The sequence below is a fragment of the Nicotiana sylvestris genome, chromosome 3 (assembly GCF_000393655.2).
Source record: "Nicotiana sylvestris chromosome 3, ASM39365v2, whole genome shotgun sequence".
In the NCBI taxonomy this organism is placed as follows: domain Eukaryota; kingdom Viridiplantae; phylum Streptophyta; class Magnoliopsida; order Solanales; family Solanaceae; genus Nicotiana; species Nicotiana sylvestris.
In genome coordinates this window covers 104,632,911-104,654,350 of record NC_091059.1, presented here as the reverse complement: position 1 = coordinate 104,654,350, position 21,440 = coordinate 104,632,911, and the positions used below count along the sequence as shown (strand labels likewise).

The 21,440-nt window shown below is 39.9% G+C and overlaps 1 protein-coding gene across 1 annotated transcript; it reads right to left on the bottom strand.

Annotated features, from left to right (window-relative positions):
• Nucleotides 1–11,980: 11,980 nt before the first annotated feature.
• Nucleotides 11,981–12,307, bottom strand: LOC138887785 (uncharacterized mitochondrial protein AtMg00860-like). Its single transcript, XM_070169572.1, has one exon. It carries the CDS (start codon nt 12,305–12,307, stop codon nt 11,981–11,983), a length of 327 nt encoding a protein of 108 aa, XP_070025673.1.
• Between the last annotated feature and the right edge of the window lie 9,133 nt (nt 12,308–21,440).

Genomic DNA, 21,440 nt, shown 5'->3' with positions numbered 1-21,440 from the left:
ACAGCACTGTATGTTGTTATTCGGACGCACATATCTCAAGCTAAGAACTTCCAAATCGCTAGCCATCTGTGCCACTGGAAAGAAGCTTAGAGATAAGAAAATTCTCAAAATATCATGGAAGGATTCCTAGCAGATTAGCCGCAACAATTTCCCGAAATTAACCTATCTATCTATCGAACTTGCTGTTCAGCTTTATGCGCACTTTTGGAAAAAATCACATCTTGAGCTACAAGTGTCGAAATAGTGAGCCATCTATTCTATTGGAAAGAAAACTCCGAGACTTACAATATCTGTAAATACCACAGCAAAAATTCTTTCAGAACATCCGCCATGATATTTTGAAGTTGCTACAGACATTTGGCGCACTTGATTTCAAGATTTGCGCACTCTAGATAAAGAAACTCATATCTTGGGCTATTAACGTCGAAATCACGAGCCGTTTATGCCACTGGAAAGAAGACCTAAAGATAAGGAAATCTTAAAAATATCACAGACGTATTCCTTCCAGATTGGCCGCAACAATTTCTTGAAATTGATTGAGACATCTGCCTTGCTACTTTTCAGCTTTGCGCGCTCCAGTGAAAAAATTCATATCTCGATCTAGGAGACTTTAAATTGCGATCCATTTGTACTGTTAGAAAGTACACTCATAAATCTGAAATATATATGAATTTTGTGCAGAACCCCTTTTGGGCTGGAAACAAAAAATTCTCAAAAGTGCGACCTAGCTGCAGTAAACTTTCAGATTCGTGTAGTCCCGGCAAAAAAAATTGTATCTTGAGCTAGGAGCCTCCAAATCGCAAACGGTTTGTGTTGTTGGGAATTGGATATCCAAATATACAACATATAAAATGTTTGGGGCAGAACATCTTCCAGATGGACCGCAGTAATTTTTCAAAGCTGATCCCGTCGCCCGTAGAGCTTGCTTTTCAGCTCTATGCTCTCTGACTTGTCCTACGAATGTTTTTTTTTTCTTTTTGAAAGTGACTCTACAGTCTTGTGTGTAGTAACTTTATCTATGACACTTTACAAATCTTATCTCTTCATTTATTTATTTTTTGCAGACTCGCAAAGAAGCTCAAAGGGTCCAGATGCCAGACTGAGGTATCATACAAGATGCGGAGTCACCCCTTCAACAACCGTTGCACTTGATTTGTTGATAGTATTGAAGTTCATCAATGGAAGCTCCCATAGTGATTAAAGTTTTTTAAGAGAGACGACTTCTCATATATGGGACCTTCAACCAATATTTGCACAAGAGAAGCAAACTATCGTACTCGAAGCCTAACAACAAGATATGTGGTCAAGAGATTATCACAACTGCTGAACGCGAGAGATATACATCGAGAATGACATCAAATGTGGAGACGTCATACAGACTTGGAAAAGCATTTAAGACGCATCAGCAACAAAACCTAGTTTATGATCATCTTTATGATTTAGGCATTTGTATAGAAAAATGTCTAGATGTCTAGTTCCTTTGTCTTTGTATTTTTGGAAATATCAACTTTTGTACTATTGAAGAAATAAAACATCTTTTATACTTCAATGCAAATCGTCTTCTTTTCCTCATAGATATGTGCCTCTACACTTGGAAGAATTAATGTAATGATCCGATGACGCCAAACTTTTTTATATTGTTTTTAAAACTCATGCGACTGAACTTAGAATGAAAGTCTAAGCTGCCTGTGTACCTCGGTAAAGAGGATCAAGTCATAATGTAGTTCAGAGGATGAGTTTTTTGTTTTTTTTTATGTCCTAATTTTTGCCTAGGTCGTCTCTCGCGAGACTTTCAATCTAGCGAACTTTTTTTTTTATCTTGACTTTTGCCTAGGCCGCCTCTTTCGAGGTTTTCAACCTAGCACACCTTTTTTTTGCCGTACACAGTTTAGACTAATGCGGGCCAAAAGTGTAGCAAAGTGCAGTTTAGGCTCATGCGTCGAGGAGCGTCATGATTTGCAGTTTAGGCGCATGCGTCGAGGAGCATAGGTGACTTTCATGGGAAGTACTGCTTCTGAAATTTTTCGTTGATCGGACCAACTCTGAGACCATCCTTATTGACAATTTTGTATGCGCCACTTGAATAGGCTTCCTTCACAATATATAGCCCATCCCATTTTGAGGTAAACTTGTCGCCTATGCGTTTGTTGAGGATTATGGGTCGTCGAACAACTAGGACTAAGTCTTCCACATAGAATGATCATGGCCGCACTTTCTTGTTAAAGGCTCTAGCTAGTCAAGCTTGATAGAACTCCAATTTTGTTGTGCGTCCAATCTTTTCTCATCCAATGCCTTTAACTCTGCTAGGAGAATTTGAGCATTCTCTTAGAATGTGAGTCCTTCTTGGATTGTGATCTGCAATGATGGAATTTGTTTCTCTAACAGAAGGACTGCTTCTACGCTATATGCCAAAGAATAAGGAGTTGCTTGTGTAGCAGTCCTGAAGGTTGTCCGGTATGCCCACAAAGCTTCACCAATTTTCTCATGCCAGTCTCTCTTGTTCTTTGCAACAACTTTCTTCAAAAGGTTACCAAACGTCTTGTTAAAAGCTTCAACAAGGCTATTGGCGGGTGCATTATACATTGAAGACTTATGTTGCTTGAAGCCGAACTTGTTGCACAGATTCTTTACGAGCTTGTTGTCAAATGGCGTTCCATTATCAGTGATTATGTATCTCGATATGCCGTACCTAAAAATTATATAACTTGATAAAATCGACAACAGTTTCCTTTTTCACCTCCTTGAGTGGAACAGCTTTAGCCCATCTAGAGAAGTAGTCCGTAGCGGCTAATATGTACATTTGTCCCTTTGATGACTTTGGAAGCGATCCAACAATGTCAAGTCCCCACGCATCAAAAGGCCATGAAGCTATAGTTGGATGAAGAGGCTCTGGAGGTTGGTGGATGCAGTTAGCATGATATTGACATGCTTGACATCTTTTGGCATGCTCCATACAAATTTTCACCATTGTCATCCAGTAGTAGCCCATCCTCTTGATGCAAAAATGGAGATTGGGACCAGATTGGTGTGCTCCACATGAGCCAGAACGTGCTTCCTCCATCGCTTGGCAGACTTCTTCTTTGTCAAGACATCACAAGAATAGTCCTTCAAAAGAGCGGCAAAACAACATGCACTGTGACTGCTTCGCAGGGCGTGTTCCACTTTTGATCCCCAAATGATGAACGACTACCTTAGGACTAAGAGCATGCATTTCTTTAATGACCAAGCGAAGACATCTTTGTACTCAGTCAATAACTTGAAGTATTCCTCCTCCTCCTGAGGCGTAAGAAACGCACTAATGAAGGTGAGGCGTGGATCTTCCGGAGTGCCTAAATTGAGTTCCTTAAGCTCTTCCACAGTCGATTGTCCGCCATCTTCTAGTTGAGGGGGAGACTCATGTACTTCATCATCAACATCAAGGCATGGGCTATCTTCCACAGTTATGTGATAGAATGTTTCCACAAAGTCTGACTTTTTTGTTTGACTTCCTTGGATAGTCGGCATGGCTTCTTTCTCTTTCTCTGCTTCTTTACAAGGCTGACAAGTGTAAACAATGGTTCTACTTTACACCTTCAGTGGACCATCTGTGGATATTGACAAAATATATTTCCTCTTCATACGTGATGGGAAAGCACTACATATATCTTTGTCAGTAACAACTTCAAAATGACCCTGCTCCTCATGGACTTGCTCCTTATGTTTTGACAGTATCTTTTTAGATGGTGACTTTCTTGTGGTTCCCAGTCGACTAAAGACAGATTCCACAAATGGTTAGTTTTGTATTCTATTTCTACTTCTATTCTATAACATGCAATAGTTAAAACTAAGTACAATGTTTTTGTTGTTTGTTTTCAAGGATTAAAAGGGAGTAGGGTAGTGACTTCCGCCTAGATGGATATCTAACAGGTATCGAGAATTCAGGGCAAGCTTGTTATGATTTGGGTCGTGATATAACCATCACACATAAGTGCTCACTCTATACCTCTCGATAGTTTGAGTGATTTGCCCAATTTGGCTCTCTCAACTCCAAATGGGCGTTCATTCATAACAAATGATATTGGCTCAAGTCGGGTATTACTATCTCTAGGTTTAACCCTTTAATTGGGGCTATCAATCTCTTGAATTAACCCCAATTCCTTGTTAGTCAAATTTTCCTAGACTTAGTTCCTCTTTCTCAAGAAGAGTCTAAGTCATAAAGGCACAAATCCGTGTTTGCAACCGCCGATTCTACAATTAAAGCACGAATTAGGCTAAATATCACTAACCCATAAATAATTAAGCCCTAAAGTTCAAGACCAATTAAATACCCATACTAGGGTTGGGTAACAACCCTAGGTAATGGGTTAAGCTACTCATAATAACATCAGAAATCAAAGATGAAAATGAAATATAAGCCATAAGATTCAAATACAAGATGAAAATCTAAAGATTGAAGGTAAATCTACTCTAAAATTACTCAGAAAGGTAAAAACAAACTGTTCACGTGTTCAGCAAAATACAACTTGACCTAAAAATGTCAAAAAGGTCTATTTATACACTGCTAAAAATTCCTGACAAAAATGCCCCTGCGTTGAATTTGCGGACGCATAAAAGTGAGCGCGTACGCGCTTGGACTTTCGCGGCCGTGCAATATCTAGCGCGCTCTGCGTTTCTTCAATTTTGGGCTTCGGTTGGACTTGGTTTGCGGACAGCGTAATTTCATCTGCGTCTGCGTGTGCTTCCATTGCGGCCACATAATTTGGACACGGACTTCGTTCTTCTATTAAGCATGACTTGCAGGGTTTCTAATCTTCAATCACCACTCTCAGCAAAAATACCACTGCGGCCGCGTTAGATATTCCGCGGCCGCACTTTTCCATCGCGGTTAGCGATAGAACTTGTGCTTAAATTAGCCTCTCTGAACTTTACTTTCGCGGGCCGTGTATTTTTGGACGCCATAGCGGTGGTCCTCACGTGGCCGCGTATTTTGTCTACTCTCTGTGCTCCAGTTCCCAGTCTTTATTCTGTGCAAGTTTACTCCTTCATGAGTTTATTTTGGCTTCTTTGCCTCATTTTGACCAAACCCTGCAAGTAAGCACAGTAAATTAGTTTTTGGGAATATTTTTACACATTTTTTATCCAAAACCTAAGCAAAAGAGAGCATAAGGTAGGTTAAAATCCATAGTTATCAACTCCCTCAAACTTAAGCTTTTGCTTGTCCTCAAGCAAACAAAGTAATTCCGACCTCTACAAGAAAAAAGAAAGGAAAATTTCAGTTGTCCTAAGGTGACTTCATCAAGCATCAATTGGGACTAACAATTACCCTCAACACAAATTCTTTATCAACAACACACAACCTTTTGTGTACCATAGTTCTAATGCAACACTAGAGTATCAAGAGTTGACTGAATTCACCAAGGATGCTCGCTCTATTATGTAGGTTGTTGTGGAACCCAAACACTTTCTCCCCTACTCTCCATAAGCAATCTCACTTAAGAATTGAAGCACTCAAAACAAGGATTGTGAAGAAGTACACTTATCTCTCACAATGGAATGCCACAAGTCCGGCTTCAAGTACCATAAGTTTGCCCCTTATGTGAATCACCACTAATGTAAGCTCACTCAAGTAGAAATCCTATAGGGCTTTTGCAGGAATGCAATGAAGGCTTTTGGATCAAGGTAGGACATATTGGTCTATAAAGGTTTCATCTTTCCTTAAACACTTCATTTTCTCATTTCGGCTCACACTTTCCTGACTCTTTGAGTCATTTTATTATTTCTTAAGGGAATTAGAGAGACACACTGTTACTCTTTCTTGTTCATGAAAATCATTTTTCTCCTTTTCTAATCATTCCAAGCCTTTCATCATTGTTTTCATTGAATCCCTTCATTTTTCTATACTATTCACTTTCTTTTTGACTTTTTGGCTTTTTTTTCTTTTCTTTTGCCTTCCCTTGTTTCATTTTGTACCTTTATCACTTTTACATTCCTCATCTCTCCCCCCAAACTTATGCTTTTTCCTATTGTGAATTCTAAGGAAAGATCGGGTGCAAAGAGAGGGTCATTATAGAACGGATAAAGGTTTGTATCATGGTTATTGAAAGAATAAGGGCTTCAGCTCAACGGGGTTGACTAGGGATATCATATATGGTGGGCTATGGATGCTTTCAAGTTTCAAGTTGGATCAAGGAGAGCCTATATTCATTTCTCAAGTCGAGCTACACTTTGAATTTCGCCTAGACAAACATGCAGGGCAAGCTCTAGACTTATTGGCACGAGACATGGACTTGCAAATCAATACCTCACCTCACAAGCTGTTGGATTGCTAAAGAGAATAGAGTCGAGGTCCCACAACAACCCTAGCTAAGATTGAGCAACACAAATGGCTCCGAGAAGCCACTCGATGATTGTTTAGTCAACACAAGAGTCTAAAGGTCACAACTAGAACTAATCTTTGCCAATCAACTTGTTTCCAACCATAAGGTCAAAGGTAAATATGTTAGGCCCAAGTGAAACTTGTCTGAGACACTTTTATTCATTACTACTATCTACACAAAAACATAAATAAAACGGATTCAAACCCTTAAGAAGGTTGTTATGCTATCCATCGTCGAGAAGAGCCACCCGGTTCACACAACATCCTCCTTTGGAAAGAATCATGGCTTTATGAAAATCAAAGGCTTATTGTCCATGTAAAATGCAAAAAGAAGCTAACAACTTAACAAGAAACTACTAAAGAAAATAAAAAGTTAAGCTATTAAGGAAAAAGAACACAAGAAGTTATAAAGTAAACTACGGAAAATAAAATGAATATGTACAATAATAGAAAGAAACGAATATATACAAAATGGGAATGAATATATACATGGAATGGTAAAGTTATATACATACCAAAAATGAAAAATAACGAAAGTGAAAAATAACGATAACTAAAAATAAAGAAAGAAAAATAGTATCATAATTATTACATGCCAGTCATCAAATCAAAATAGGACCACCCCCTTCCAAATAAAAGCTAGCATTGTCCTCAATGCTAAAGTAAAAATAAGACCAGGGAAGGGATAGAGAGTAAAGAAAACTCCCTATGTGGTCTGCATTGGGTCCTGCACATCAGTGGGTCCTCGGACTACATAGGATCAGCAGCTCCCACCGGGTCCTCTAATTGGATCTCCAAATTTGACTGGGGGACCACGGGGTTGCTAAGCATATGGATCATCTCTGTAGTAGCCTGTGTAGTCAAGCCGGCCCCTCAAACTGGTTAGCTGGTGTCTCATGCTCTGCTGCTTGTGTTGCTGCGTCGTGCTCCTCCAAGAGTAAGTCCAGTGGGATGTCTCCAGCAGAAGTGAATCTCTCCACATCCTTCTTCAGGTGTGCCACTGACTCCTTTGAGGCCCGAGTCTTCTTCATATTTTTGACTTGTTTGCCCAGATCCTGTATAGCTTTTATGTGAGTTGCCAAAGTGTCCATGATTTTCTTTTGGTTGTGCAGGAGCTTCTTCTGGTTGTCTGGAAGCTCCTTCAACGACTCCTCCACTAATGAAGGCACCTGAGGCTGTGCCAGAGCTGACTGAGCTTCTACTGCACTGGATAAGACAAACAGCTTTGATGCAGCTGCCTGCATCCAGTTGTTGTTAATGGACAAAGTCTGAGAAAACCACAATGTAGTCTGGGGGTAAGCGGAAGAAGATGGCACAGACAAGGGCATGGTGATGGATGGTTCGGATGAAGGTGGAGGTACAACAAATGAGTATCCTCTGCTGTGGAAGGCTCTGGCCCGGTGGCCACTACCCTTGGCTCTTCAGACTGGCCAGTGGAGATAGCGACTTTACCATTTGCTTTAGGGTTGTCCGGTCCTTTGGTACTGTATCAGGAGAAGGGATGTTTTGGATTTGTCTTGGTGTCATACTTCTTCTTCTCATCTCCTTGGTCCTCAAAATACATGGTGAGGAAATTGGGGAAGGGGTAGGATCTCTCGTCCTTTCCAATTGCCTTTGTGATGTTATAGTGCATGAGGTTCCCCATATTGATGGGATACTCCACTATGATTGAGACTATCAAAACACATAGGGTGAGAGTGAGGACACTGTTATGCTGATACAGATCCAGCCGGTTGCAAACAAAGGTGGACCACCCTTTGGCTTCAAAGCTGAGGGTGTTTCTGGCTATTGGGAACCCAAATTTGGGCCATGCCGGTGTCGTCCCGGGAGCTAATATCTCCACCACCCATGGACGGGCTGCTTTGCCAAGCGCCAGATTTTCCAAATATTACACAGCTTCCACATTCTCGAAACCAGCATACTCATTCAACGCCTTGCCATCGAATCAGATCCTCAAATTCCGGACCTTTCTCACCATGGTAACCTTTTTGATGTGGGCCATGTTTGCATAGAATTCCTTAACAAGATATTCATTGGCATCCGGAACATTGCTGGTGAACCATTTCCATTCTACTCTCTCCTCAAATTGCCTTTTTACATTTGGATTGTGGGGAAGAAGGTCTCGCTCAATGAATTGCCTCTCAAGGGTGAGTGACCTTTGGGGCCACCATTGTCAGAATTTCTGGTAGGCTAACTCACTTACAAATTTGTGCTGCCACACCTCCGGATTTCTTGATCTTTCCAAACCCCCAACAATAGTATCACCCCCTCTCACATCATTCAGGACCTCATCATTAACATCATCATCAACATCAATAGGGGTAGGGGTAGTTGGTGAGGCTGGAGTTGTAGCAGGTGGGGAAGATGAATCCGAAGCTTTACTACCTTCCTCTGAGCCATCAGACGACCCAAAAGTAGAGGTAGTTTCATATCTCAACTGGTATTTCCCCGAGAAATTTGTGGGGAGAGGGGTGGGCACATATTCACCTTCCGAAGCTTCTCAGGAAGGGACGTACTCACTCATATCTGAGTGGTCCGCTGCTCTATCCGCAGCTTTGATGGCAGCTCGCACCTTCCCAATGGACTTTTGGACTGCTAGTGGTAACTTGGTTTTGCCGTTTCCCCTACCTCGGGAGGTTTTTGCCCTCCCTTTAGCTTTATTGCTTCCACATCGGGATCGGACCATTGTCTGCAGTAAACAAGCAAAGAAGACCAGTCAGAATCAAAGCTTTAAGTGAATTAAAACATTGCAGTTGAAATGTATAATTGTTTCCCAGAACTAGGCATCATGGACCGCAAAAAACCAAGCGCGGCCGCGAAGTGCCAACCGTGGACCGTGAAAAAGTAACCACGACCGCGAAGAGAGTATGATCAGACTGCTAACTCTCTGAACTTTGAACACCGTGGACCACCAAAGAGTAGACGCGGTCCTAAAAGATCAACCGCAAACTGTGAAAAAGTAACCGCAGACCGTGAACTTACAAACACAGTTCCAACAAATTAGGGACTGCGGACCGCGAAAAATTGGACGCGGTCCGCGAAATTGAAAAAGCACGTGCACTGAGGAACATTTGTAACCTAGATTTTTACTAAGTGCAAAAAAATTGTGCAATTACAAGCATAGTTAATAACTTTATCCACCATTAGGCATATAAAACAATTACCCACATGAATCTAAGCAGCAATTAATCATGATTTTGATTTTAGCATGTATTAACCCTAATTAAAAAGAAAAAGTTAAAACTAAGAGAAGGGAAAAGCAAAATATAAAAGCAATGCAATGATTTGAGCATACCAGTTGTAGAATTGAGTGAAAATTGGACTCTTGATTAGTTAAATGAGATTGGGAACTACTTAGAGGAATGCGAACAGTTCTATTGTCTGGTGGGAAATCGGGGTTTGAAAAGGGTAAAAGGTCTAAAGACCTCCTATTTATACTTAACAGTTGTAAACCCCAACAACTTACCTGAATCAGCCGCGAAATTCTACCACAATCCGCGTTCTTTTACCTGATGAAGATCCTTTTCAGTAACCTGTCTGGTGAGAGCGAAAAAAGAGCGCGGTAGTGTAATGTCAACGCGGACCGTGAAATAAGGACCGCAGACGTGAATACAACTTCAGAGAGTTGATATTTTGGACTATTCGAGTCTGCGTCTGCTGACAAATTGGGCACCCACGAAAACCTCTAGCGGACCGTGAAATTTTGAGCACGATCCACGTAATTCCCCACACATAGGAAAATATTTCCAGCAACAATCTTGCACTACATAAACAATTCCTACACAAAGCTCACAACCAGTTAGTTCAAAAGAAAGACTAATCTAAGGAGAAAAGAAAAAAGAAAAAAAAACACATGGGTTGCCTCCCAAGAAGCGCCTGATTTAACATCGCGGCACGGTACATGTTACCTGCATTCACTTGATATGGATCAATGCCACTACATGGCTATCATCAAACTTGCCAAGATAGTTCTTCACTCGGTGCCCATTAACTCTGAAGATTTTACCATTTTTGTTTTTCAAATCAAGAGCACCAAACAGAGTTACATGCACCACTTCAAAAGAGCCACTCCATTTTGACTTGAGCTTTCCTGAAAATAGTCGTAACCGAGAGTTGAATAGAAGAACCAAGTCACCCTCCTTGAATTCCTTGTTCCGGGAGTATTTGTCATGTAAGTACTTCATCTTGTCCTTATATAAGGATGAGCTAAAATAGGCATGAAAGCGGAACTCATCAAGTTTATTTAGTTGTTGTACCCGAAGATTTGCAGCTACATCCCATTCAAGGTTTAACTTCTTTAGCGCCTACATGGCCTCGTGCTCTAACTCAACCGGAAGATGGCATTCTTTCCCAAAGACCAACCGATATGGAGACTTACCAATTAGAGTCTTATACGCAGTTCTGTAAGCCCACAAAGATCATCAAGTTTCCTTGACCAATCAGTTCGGTTGGCATTGACAATTTTTCATAATATGCTCTTTATCTCCCTATTGGAGACCTCAACTTGTCCACTATCCTGGGGATGATAAGGGGTTGACACCTTATGATTGACACCATACTTGGAAAGTAAAGTATCAAAGGCCTTGTAACAAAAATGAGAACCCCTATCACTGATGATCGCCCTTGGAGTGTCAAACCTTGTAAAGATATTTTTCTTTAAGAATGCCACCACACTTCGTGCCTCATTGTTGGGGAAAGCCACAACTTCAACCCACTTGGAAACATAATCAATAGCAACCAGAATGTAAGCATTACTACATGAACTCACAAATGGCCCCATGAAGTCGATGCCTACACGACAAAAATTTCAATCTCAAGAATAGTGGTGAGAGGCATTTCATCATTCTTGGAAATTCCACCAGCTCTCTGACACTCATCACATCTCTTAACAAGCTCACCGGTATCTTTATACAGGGTAGGCCAATAAAATCCACAGCTGAGAACCTTTGAAGCAGTTCTCGCCCCATCATGATGACCATCGTAGGGCGAGAAATGGCAAGCATCAAGAATACTCATTTGCTCCTCTTCTGGAACACATCTCCGAATCACACCATTATTAAAATTCTTGAAAAGATATGGCTCATCCTAGTAATAATCCAAGCTGTCTTGTTTAAGATTCTTCCTTTGGTTAGAAGAGAGCTCACTCGGGATAACACCGGTCACAAGAAAGTTAGCCACATCGGCGAACCAAGGCATACTATTCAAAGACATGGAGAGGAGTTGTTCATCCGGAAACACATCATTAATTTTGAGGCCATCATGGGGCCTCCCCTCCTCTTCCAAGCGGGACAAATGGTCCGCCAATTTCTTTTCACACTCTTTTCGATCAATAATTTCAAGGTCAAACTCTTGAAGCGGTAGAACCCATCTCATTAACCTAGCATTAGAGTCCTTTTTTGTCATCAAGTAACGGAGTGCCACGTGATCGGTGTGCACAATCACTTTGGTACCTATGATATATGGCCTGAACTTTTCCATGGCAAAGACAATGGCTAGTAACTCTTTTTTGATCACATTATAATTGACTTGGGCATCATTCATCGTTTTGCTTGCAAAATAGACCGAATAAAATATCTTGTTGATCCTTTGCTCCAAAACCTCTCCTACCGCAACATCACTAGCATCTCACATGAGCTCAAATGGTAAGATCCAATTGGGTGCGGTGATGATGGGAGTGGTAGTCAATCTATACTTGAGAAGCTCAAAAGCATTCATGCAATCATCATTGTATACAAACTTTGCATCTTTTTCCAACAACTTGCACAAGGGGTTCACCACTTTTGAGAAATCCTTGATGAACCAACGGTAGAACCCCACATGCCCAAGAAAGCTCCTAACTCCCTTGATGGAAGTGGGAGACGGGAGTTTTGAAATCACTTCAATCTTCGCTTTATCCACTTCGACACCGTTCTTTGAGATCTTATGGCCGAGGACAATGCCCTCCTCAACCATAAAGTGGCACTTTTCCCAATTAAGCACTAGGTTGGTCTCTTCACATCAGACCAACACTTTGTCAAGATTACCTAAGCATTCTTCAAAGGAGTCACCCACAACACTAAAATCATCCATGAACACTTCGAGGAAGTCCTCCACCATATCCGTAAATATCGCCATCATACACCGCTGAAAGGTAGTCGGTGCATTACACAAGCCAAACGACATCCGTGAGAATGCAAAAGTGCCATACAGACATGTGAATGTGGTTTTCTCTTGGTCTTTCAATGCAATAAAATTCTGGTTGTAACCTGAGTACCTATCCAAAAAGCAATAGTAAGCATGCCCGACAAGTCTATCAAACATTTGGTCAAGAAAGGGCAATGGAAAATGGTCTTTGTGGGTCACTTTGTTCAGCTTCCGATAATCCATGCATACCCACCATCCGGTGACAGTCCTAGTGGGGATCAACTCATTTTTCTCATTTGTAACCATAGTTATACCCCCCTTCTTCGGCACACATTATACAGGTGAAGTCCATGAACTATCCGAAATAGGGTACATAACCCCTACATGTAGCCACTTGATAATTTCCTTCTTGACGACCTCTTGCATGGCCTCATTAAACCTCCTTTGATTTTCCATAGATGGTTTGGCATCATCCTCTAGTATAATTTTGTGCATGCAAAAGGCGAGGCTTATACCCCAAATGTCAGCCAAAGTCCATCCAATTGCCTTCCTTCTTTGGAGCACTGCAAGGGTGGCATCTACCTGCACGTTAGTTAAGCACGAAGAAAGAATAACAGGTAAAGTTGAACAAGGCCCCAAGAATTCATACCTAAGGTGTGAAGGAAAAGTCTTTAACTCTAATGTGGGAAGCTTCTCGATTGAGGGCTTTGTTGGTGGAGTCTTCCGGTTCTCAAGATCCAAGGAAAATTTTCGAGGCTCATATGTATATGAACCCATTCCTCATAAATCATTGACACATTCAACTAAGCCTTCATCCTCACTCATATCATGGTTCAACAACACAGCTTCCAAAGGGTCCTCTCCATTAATCACAACACAGGTGTCTCAACAATCACCTCAGTCACTAGATATACAAATGAACATACTTCATTGCTATTGGGCTGCCTCATTGACTTGCAGACTTGGAACACAACTTTTTCATCACCCACCTAGAAGGTAAGCTCCCCTGCTTCCACATCAACTAAAGCCTTCCATGTAACTAGGAAATATCTCCCCAATATGATCATCACCTCATAGTCAACCTCGCAGTCAAGAATCACAAAATCCGCGGAAAGTGTAAACTTGTCGACCCGAAGTAGCACATCATCAATGATCCCCAATGGTCTCTTCATTGTCCTGTCCACCATTTGTAACCTCATGGAATTGGGCCTTGGTTTCCCAATCCCCAATGTCTTGAACACATAATATGGCATCAAGTTAATTCTTGCCCCCAAGTCGCACAAAGCTTTGGCAAAAGTGGCACTACCAATAATGCACGGGATAGTAAAAGCATTGGGGCCCTCTAGCTTTGGGGCCTGGAATGTACAATGGCACTCACTTGGTGTGTCATATTGATCGTTTCACAATTCATGGATCTCTTCTTGGTTACCAAGTCTTTCATAAACTTTGCATATCCTGACATTTGTTCTAGAGCTTCCACCAAAGGCACATTTATGGACAAGCTTTTCATCATATCAATAAATTTATTGAAGTGGTTCTCTTTGTTTTGTTTTGCAAGCCTTTGAGGGTACAGTGGAGGAAGCCTTGGCAAAGGAGCCTTGGCTTTGGGCACTACCATTTTTGGTATGTCTATCACGTGTTCCCTAGATGGGTTCACATCATTTTTGGTCTCCTCCACGTTGTCATCAATGTCTATTCTCATTTCTTCATTCACATTCTCATCACTCACTTGGACATCATTGCTTGTCTCATCATCATCTTGTAGCAACACAACATCACTCATAATGTTTCTTGCATTAGAAGTACTAGCAACTCCACCTCTACCACTCATTGCAGTCACCGCCATAGCATGGCTCGTATTGTTCCCTCCCTTTGGATTTACTACTGTATCACTAGGTAGTGCCCCTTAGGGCGAGTATTCAAAGCTTGAGAAATTTGGCCAAGTTAGACCTCCAATTGCGGATAGAAGTATTGTGGGATTCCAATTGGGCATCAGAGTCGGCGTTTTTCTTCATCATTTGCTTAAACATAGATTCAATCTATACCATATCATTGTTGGACAAACTAGGACTTTGTGATGGATATGGAGGCGGGTGGTTTGGTTGTTGAAACTTCGGAGGCGTTTGAAAGCCCGCCCCTCGATTCCCTTGATTATTACTCCAACCCCCTTGGTTGTCATTGCCTCCCCAATTGCTATTGTTATTGCTGCCCCAGTTGCCTTGGTTACTTTGGTTGCCCCAATTTTGATTGTTGTTCCCCCAGTTGCTTTGGTTGTTGTTGTTTTCACTATTCCAATTTTCTTATTGATTTTTATTTCCCCAATTTCCTTGGGATCTCTATTGTTGTTGTTGATTCAGAGAATTGCCCCCCGTTGTCCTTGGTAGTTGTTCACATACTAAACCTCTTCACTTTGATCATCATACACATCATCTTGATTGTAACCACTACTACCTTGCTCAAATTGATCCGGATTTCCTTGACTTTGTTGACCTCTTTGCCTCCTCTTGTTGACCATCATATTTAGCCCTTTCATGGCATTCACTTGTTTTGGCCCTTGAACTTGTTGCAACTGAGCTTTGGCCAACTGGTTCATGGTTGTATTTAACTCGGCTATTGTTTGGCCGTGGTCATGGAGCTCATTGTGTAGGTGAATGACATTAGGATCACCTTGAGGCACATTAGCTTAACTTTGCCATGCCGAGGAAGTATCCGCCATCTCATAAAGTATATCGCATGCCTCAGCATAAGGTGTGTTTATGAAGTTTCCCTCGACGAGTTGGTTAACTACACACTAGTTGGTAGTGTTAATGCCACAGTAAAAAGTTTGTTGGAACATGGCTTCGGTCATGTCATTGTACGGAAACTCTTTAACTATTGTCCGACACCTTTCCCAAATCTCATGAAGCGGTTTATTTGGCTCTTGTTTAAAGGCAAGGATTTCATCTCTCAGCGTCGCCATATGTCTCGGCGAGAAGAATTTTGGTATGAATTTCTCGGCCAACTCATCCCAAGTAGTAATTGAATGGTTGAGCAACTTTTGTCACACCTCCTTTTTACACCCGAGGGTACAAAAGGGAGTTTTTCCAATTTAAGTGACATGAATCGAAATGGGATTAATTAATTTATCAGAGTCGCCACTTGGAATAATTTATGGTGTCCCAAGTCACCGGTTTATTTCAAAATCCCAAATCGAGGAAATTTTCGACTTTATTAAAAAGTTTGCGAACCAGAAATTCTAAGTAAGGAATTCTGTTAATCCGGGAGAAGGTGTTAGGCATTCCCAGGTTCCTGATTCTAGCACGGTCGCTTAAACTATTAAGATTGGCCTAATTATCTGATTTATTACACGTTTTAAACCTATTGTGCATTTGTAGCCTTATAACCACTCTTAATTATTTTAAACCACTTTTAGGAAGATTCAATGTCATTTAAAACACGTCTTAAACCACGCTACATGAAATGCACCCGCGGTTCGCGACACGTTCTATTTAACATTGTTTGAGAAATTGAAATTGGGTTACATAAAATGTACACCCGGAATTGAAAAATCACAACTACGTCACGAGAATCGTACCCGTAGTTATGATGAGTTATTCAAAGAAACGCGCCTAAAGCAACTACGAAGGTTTAAATTAACAACATTTATGAGGGCCATGGAGAGTTCAATTGATGGCACACCCCAATTTTACAAGGTTTGAATTAAGTTCATGAGGGCCATGGGTTATTAAAGGGAAAATGGCACACCTCAAAAGGTTTTAAAAGAAAAGTACTTAATTAAGGGATTCTAAGGATGTTCTTATTTTAAAACTAACTTAAACTTAACAAAGAAGCTATTGACTATAAACTAGTTTTAGTCGTTTTGGACAAGGGGAATGGGCCAACAGCTTCTCCATATTTAGGCAATTCAGCTTTAAGGATGTCTTTGGGCTCACGAGTTGGCCCAGGAGAATAGAACTCCAATTTCCTCTATCCAAGTCATAACTTCAAATAATCTTTACCCACATTGGGCTCATACCAGGCGGGCCCAGTTATGGTTATCTACATCTGGGCCTATCTACCTTTTACATAATATATACGAATTAGTGAAGAAAGGCTAAAACGAAGTCATTCTTGAAAGAAAAGTCGAAGCACAAGGCTAGTTTGAAAATTAATTCTACTACATTAATTTGCAAGATACATCAGATATGCATTTGTAATTAGTGAAAGAAAAGCATCTGCTGCTAGGTCAAGCTGTGGAGTCCAACTGCCCATGCCCAATGGTCCAGGTCAGACTTGCTCGAATGAGCCCAAGACTTGGGCCTGCTTGCAAACGCAACCCAGTTTATATTTACATACAACTCTAAACATGTTCATTACAAAAGGAAAATCTAATATTGAAAGCCTAATAATAATTAAACTTAAATTAAAATTTAACAGTTCGTTTACAATATTGTGAATCCAAGAATTTATACAATAAAACTTTTACTCCTAATGAATCAGTATCCTAACAACCATTATAGCTAGCATCTAAAAAGGAAATTCTAAAAAAAAGTAAAGTAAAAAAACTGAAAGTTTCTTCTGGCTTCAAAATTCCTTCCATCAACTTCTTCAAAACCAAAGCATACGATCTGCAAGAGGCCAGCTACAGAGCTGCTTCTCACAAGCTATTTACTTAAACTCCCAACCTGAAGTTTCTTATTGCCAACTCAGCCTCTATTTTTCTAAGTATTTCATGGATCTGACCATGTGAAAAGGTTAGATTCACAAAATTACTTCAGTTATACTAATATACTACATTGTCAGGCCCAAAACACATCATGCAGAAATAGTAGTGATTCATGGGTTTTAACCATGTTAAAGGTTAAACTCATGAACCAATATAGGTTTCATGCCCAAAATCATGGAATACTGCCTTGGTAAAATACTAGAATAGACTCAAAGGGAAGGAAAAGGGAAGTTCAATCCATGAACCTGACCATGTAAGGTTCAGGCTCAATGGACAAACATGATTTTAAGGAGGGGAGCATGAACATGTTGTTTAGTCAGTGCAAGAAGAAACAGAAACGCATACTAGCATGAGATAATCAATACTAAAGTTTAACAAAGAAACAGAACATTATGGCATAAACTAGAGGTAAAGAAACTCATGCATTCTGAGAGAGAAAGAAAAGCTTTAGCATTGTTTCAACATGTAAAACTTAACCAGCATATACAAACAGTGTCAAACAAAAAGAAACAGCTCATATTCATCTGAAGTTTCAATTACAAGCAATCAAAACAAGAAAAAGGGTCATATGTACCTTGAAGCAGCAATTAAAAAACAGCTAAAGACGAAGGTAAGACTATTGGAGGAATCTCAGAAATAGAAAACAACAACAATGACCAGCACAACTTTAGCAAACCCAAAGAATCAAAATTTCAGACCAAAAAACCAACCAGTTGAACCCAGAAATCCTAGCTAGCAGACCAAGACGCTCTCTACTTTTCAAACCATGTTTTTACACTTATAAAGAATCAGAAAATGAGAGGTTTTGGAGTTCTTTCTTAAGATTTTTGAAATCTTAATTTTTCAGAAAGAAAAGTGGAACTTTTGTGTATTGAAATGCTGATGATTGCTAAAACATCCTCCCGAATCTGTGTAGAAATGGTACCATATATAGGTACCAAAGATACCATGTGCATGGAGGAATTATTCCTCAGCCACAAAAGCATATTCCAACAAAATTAGAAAACTCGTTTTCCCCTATTGGTTTCAGTACTTTTGTACTAACCAAATGAGGCCAGCTGTCCCTTTTCTAGAATATTCTGATATTTTTTCAATTAGAAAAATCCTAAATTGCCCTTCTAAAGTCTGCTTATTGCAGTTCTTACCTAAACCTTTTGTTCAATTAGGTCCCTAGAATTCTATTGATTTTCAATTCAAGGACAACAACAATCCAAATCCAAATAGGGCAAATACATGCAATTGAACTTAAAATTAACCTAAACAGTAAACAAAAATGATTATCTAATTAAACCTAACAAGATTAAACCTAAACGACTGTATGCATTGACACAGTGACTAACTAAAATTTATCAGGAAAGGAACCCCAAAAGACTACTACTCAAATTGTGAACTAATATGCTGAAGTTTAATTATAGAATGTAGTAGAGGAGTAGTTAAACAAGAAAAAGAAAAATGGAAACAAGGCAGAAAAATAATTCACCAGAAACCTAGCCATGCTAAACTCATGCAAAATTGAAACGAAGTTTTATCAATCTTTGAGTAATCTACTAAACACGTGTAAACAAACAACTAAAAAAAAGAAAAAGACCCTAAAATCATCCAGTTTAACAAGAACAAATAAACATGCAGAAAAGAAACAAAAATCAAAACCAAACAAATCAAAAGAAAAGAAAGGGATTTACCGGAATTTTATTTCAAAACTGGTTCAAATCACGAACTTGTCCCGATTCTTCGAACTGTAAATGAACCTTGACCAACATTAATCGACTGTTCTTAATAAGAACAGTCGATTAATGGGAGTTTTAAGTTCACTTGACCCAAAATTTGATCGAAAAATCAGAAACGAGGAAAATTATGGTTTAAATGAATCTGGGATTTAAGATTCATGGAGTTTGGTTGGGGTTTTTGGAAAATTAATAGTGAGACAGTGGTGAGGGAGGGTTGAGGACTGTATGGTATGAATTTGGTGGGGTTTGGAACAACTAGGGTTTTGGCCGTGGTTTTTCGATTTAAGATTCGAAAAAACTGGCCAGGATTCAAAGGAAGAGGAATGGAGATACAGACTGAGGAGATGAAGGGGAGTTCAGGGTGTAAATTTGGGAGGCTTTGGACCACCGGAACCACCGTGAGGCAATTTCCGGCGGTGGTTTATCGTGGAGGCGGCGAAGGAAACCTAGGCGGCTAGGGTTTGCTTCTTTGGAGAGAAGAGATGAAGTGAGGAGAAGGGTCTGATGGGGGGGTCCAGTCTTCAAACAGTTTTACATTAAGTGAATTGTGAGTTCCGAGCCGTTGGATGATTGAAATCCAACGGCTGTGATCAAGCGTTACAAAAACGGGGTCGTTTGGGGTTACACGGGGCTGGACGAGTTTGGCAGGGATTGGGCTTGGGTCAAGGGGAGTTTTGGACGGGTTTTGGGCATTAAAATGGCCCAAACTCCAATTAAAAACCCTTTCCTCTTTTATTCCCCTTTTTTTCTTCTAATCTTTTCTCTTTTTTTTTTAATTGAAAATCCTGAAATTAAAAATCCTAAACTATATAAAATGTGAAATTAAACTAATTAACTAATTATAAAAATTATAAATATCACTTAATTCTAAATTATAAGAGAAAAATCAATAAACTAAAAATTAAAAGACAAAAATGTAAAAATAAGCTATTTTTGTAATTTTCAAATTTTTTATAAAACGAAATTATTGATTAATTCTAAAAATGTAAAAACAAATCCTAAAGGCAATGCATGGTATTTTTGGTAATTTGCATAATTTAAATAAAATTTAAACATGCACATAAAATGAAAATAATTAAGAAATTTCTACAAAAATTCCTAAAATGGCAAATAATTAACAGAAAACATATTTTCTTGGGATTTTATAGGAGTATTTCGTATAGGGAAAAAATGACATGCTCACAGCTGCCCTTCTTTACTCGAAAACATGAAAGGTTTTCGGGCAAAGACAAAATGAGCAAACTATGAGGGATTTTTGCCCGTTTGAAACTCCATGAGAAGCATCTTTTGAAAAAGCCTGATCGAACCTTGCTTCACAGGTTGCCTACATATCCTTGGCTATAAAGGAATCAGGTCAGTGTAGTTCTGGACGTTTTGGTAGCTAGGACTACCGGAAAATGTGATTTCACTACTGTTGCTGCTATTTCTGCTTGTTGAGCTCCTTATTACACCAAGATGAAAGATAAAAAGCTAACTAGCTAAGCCCATCAACTACGAGTTACAAGATTCCTATCTATAAACCTTCTAAGCTTGATCTTGAGTCTTGGATGGTTCTTCCTGCAGACTCTGACCTGAATCTTGATGATCGTTAGCTGCAACCGCTGGTTCATTCTTCTTTTCGGATCAAGGTGGGACATGCAAAATTTGTGACTTCAATCATATCTTGGGCGATCCGCATCTTTTCCCTGCTGCTGCACTTAGAGTTCGATTTCTTTTCTTTTTCTTCCTTTCTTTTATTTGGGTTGAGACTTCTTCTTTTGGTCATCTCGAACCTTGTGCCTCACGGTGAAAACCTGTTCAGGTACCAAAGCGAACAAACAAACAAAATTTTCTGCCCCAGTTTTCACTAGGAAAATTTCATGAGTTATTGTAACAAAATCTAAACTATTTCTTTATAAAAAGCGACAAAATAAGGATTGTGTATCCTTGGGAAAAAAAAGATTAGGGAGTGGAGGCCTATATCTAAGCTAAAATCAACTAGGGAGTGGAGACCCTATGTTGGGAAATCGACTAGGGAGTGGAGACCCTATGTCTAAAAATAAACTCAACTAGGGAGTGGAGACCCTATGTCTATAAATAAAATCAACTAGGGAGTGGAGATCATATTTTGGAAAGGCGACTAGTGAGACCCTATGTCTAAAAATAAAATCAACTAGGGAGTGGAGACCCTATGTTGGAAAGGCGACTAGGAAGTGGAGACCCTATGTCTAAAAATAAAATCAACTAGGGAGTGGAGACCCTATGTTGGGAAGGCGACTTGGGAGTGGAGACCCTATGTCTAAAATAAACTCAACTAGGGAATGGAGACCCTATGTTGGAAAGTCGACTAGGGAGTGGAGACCCTATGTCTAAAATAAAATCAACTAGGGAGTGGAGACCATATGTTGGGAAAGCGACTAGGGAGTGGAGACCCTATATCTAAAATAAAATCAACTAGGGAGTGGAGACCATGTGTTGGAAAAGCGTAAATAGAGATTGGGGATCCTAGGCTATAATTATTTTTTTGAATTTTTCTTCTTATCTCTTTTTT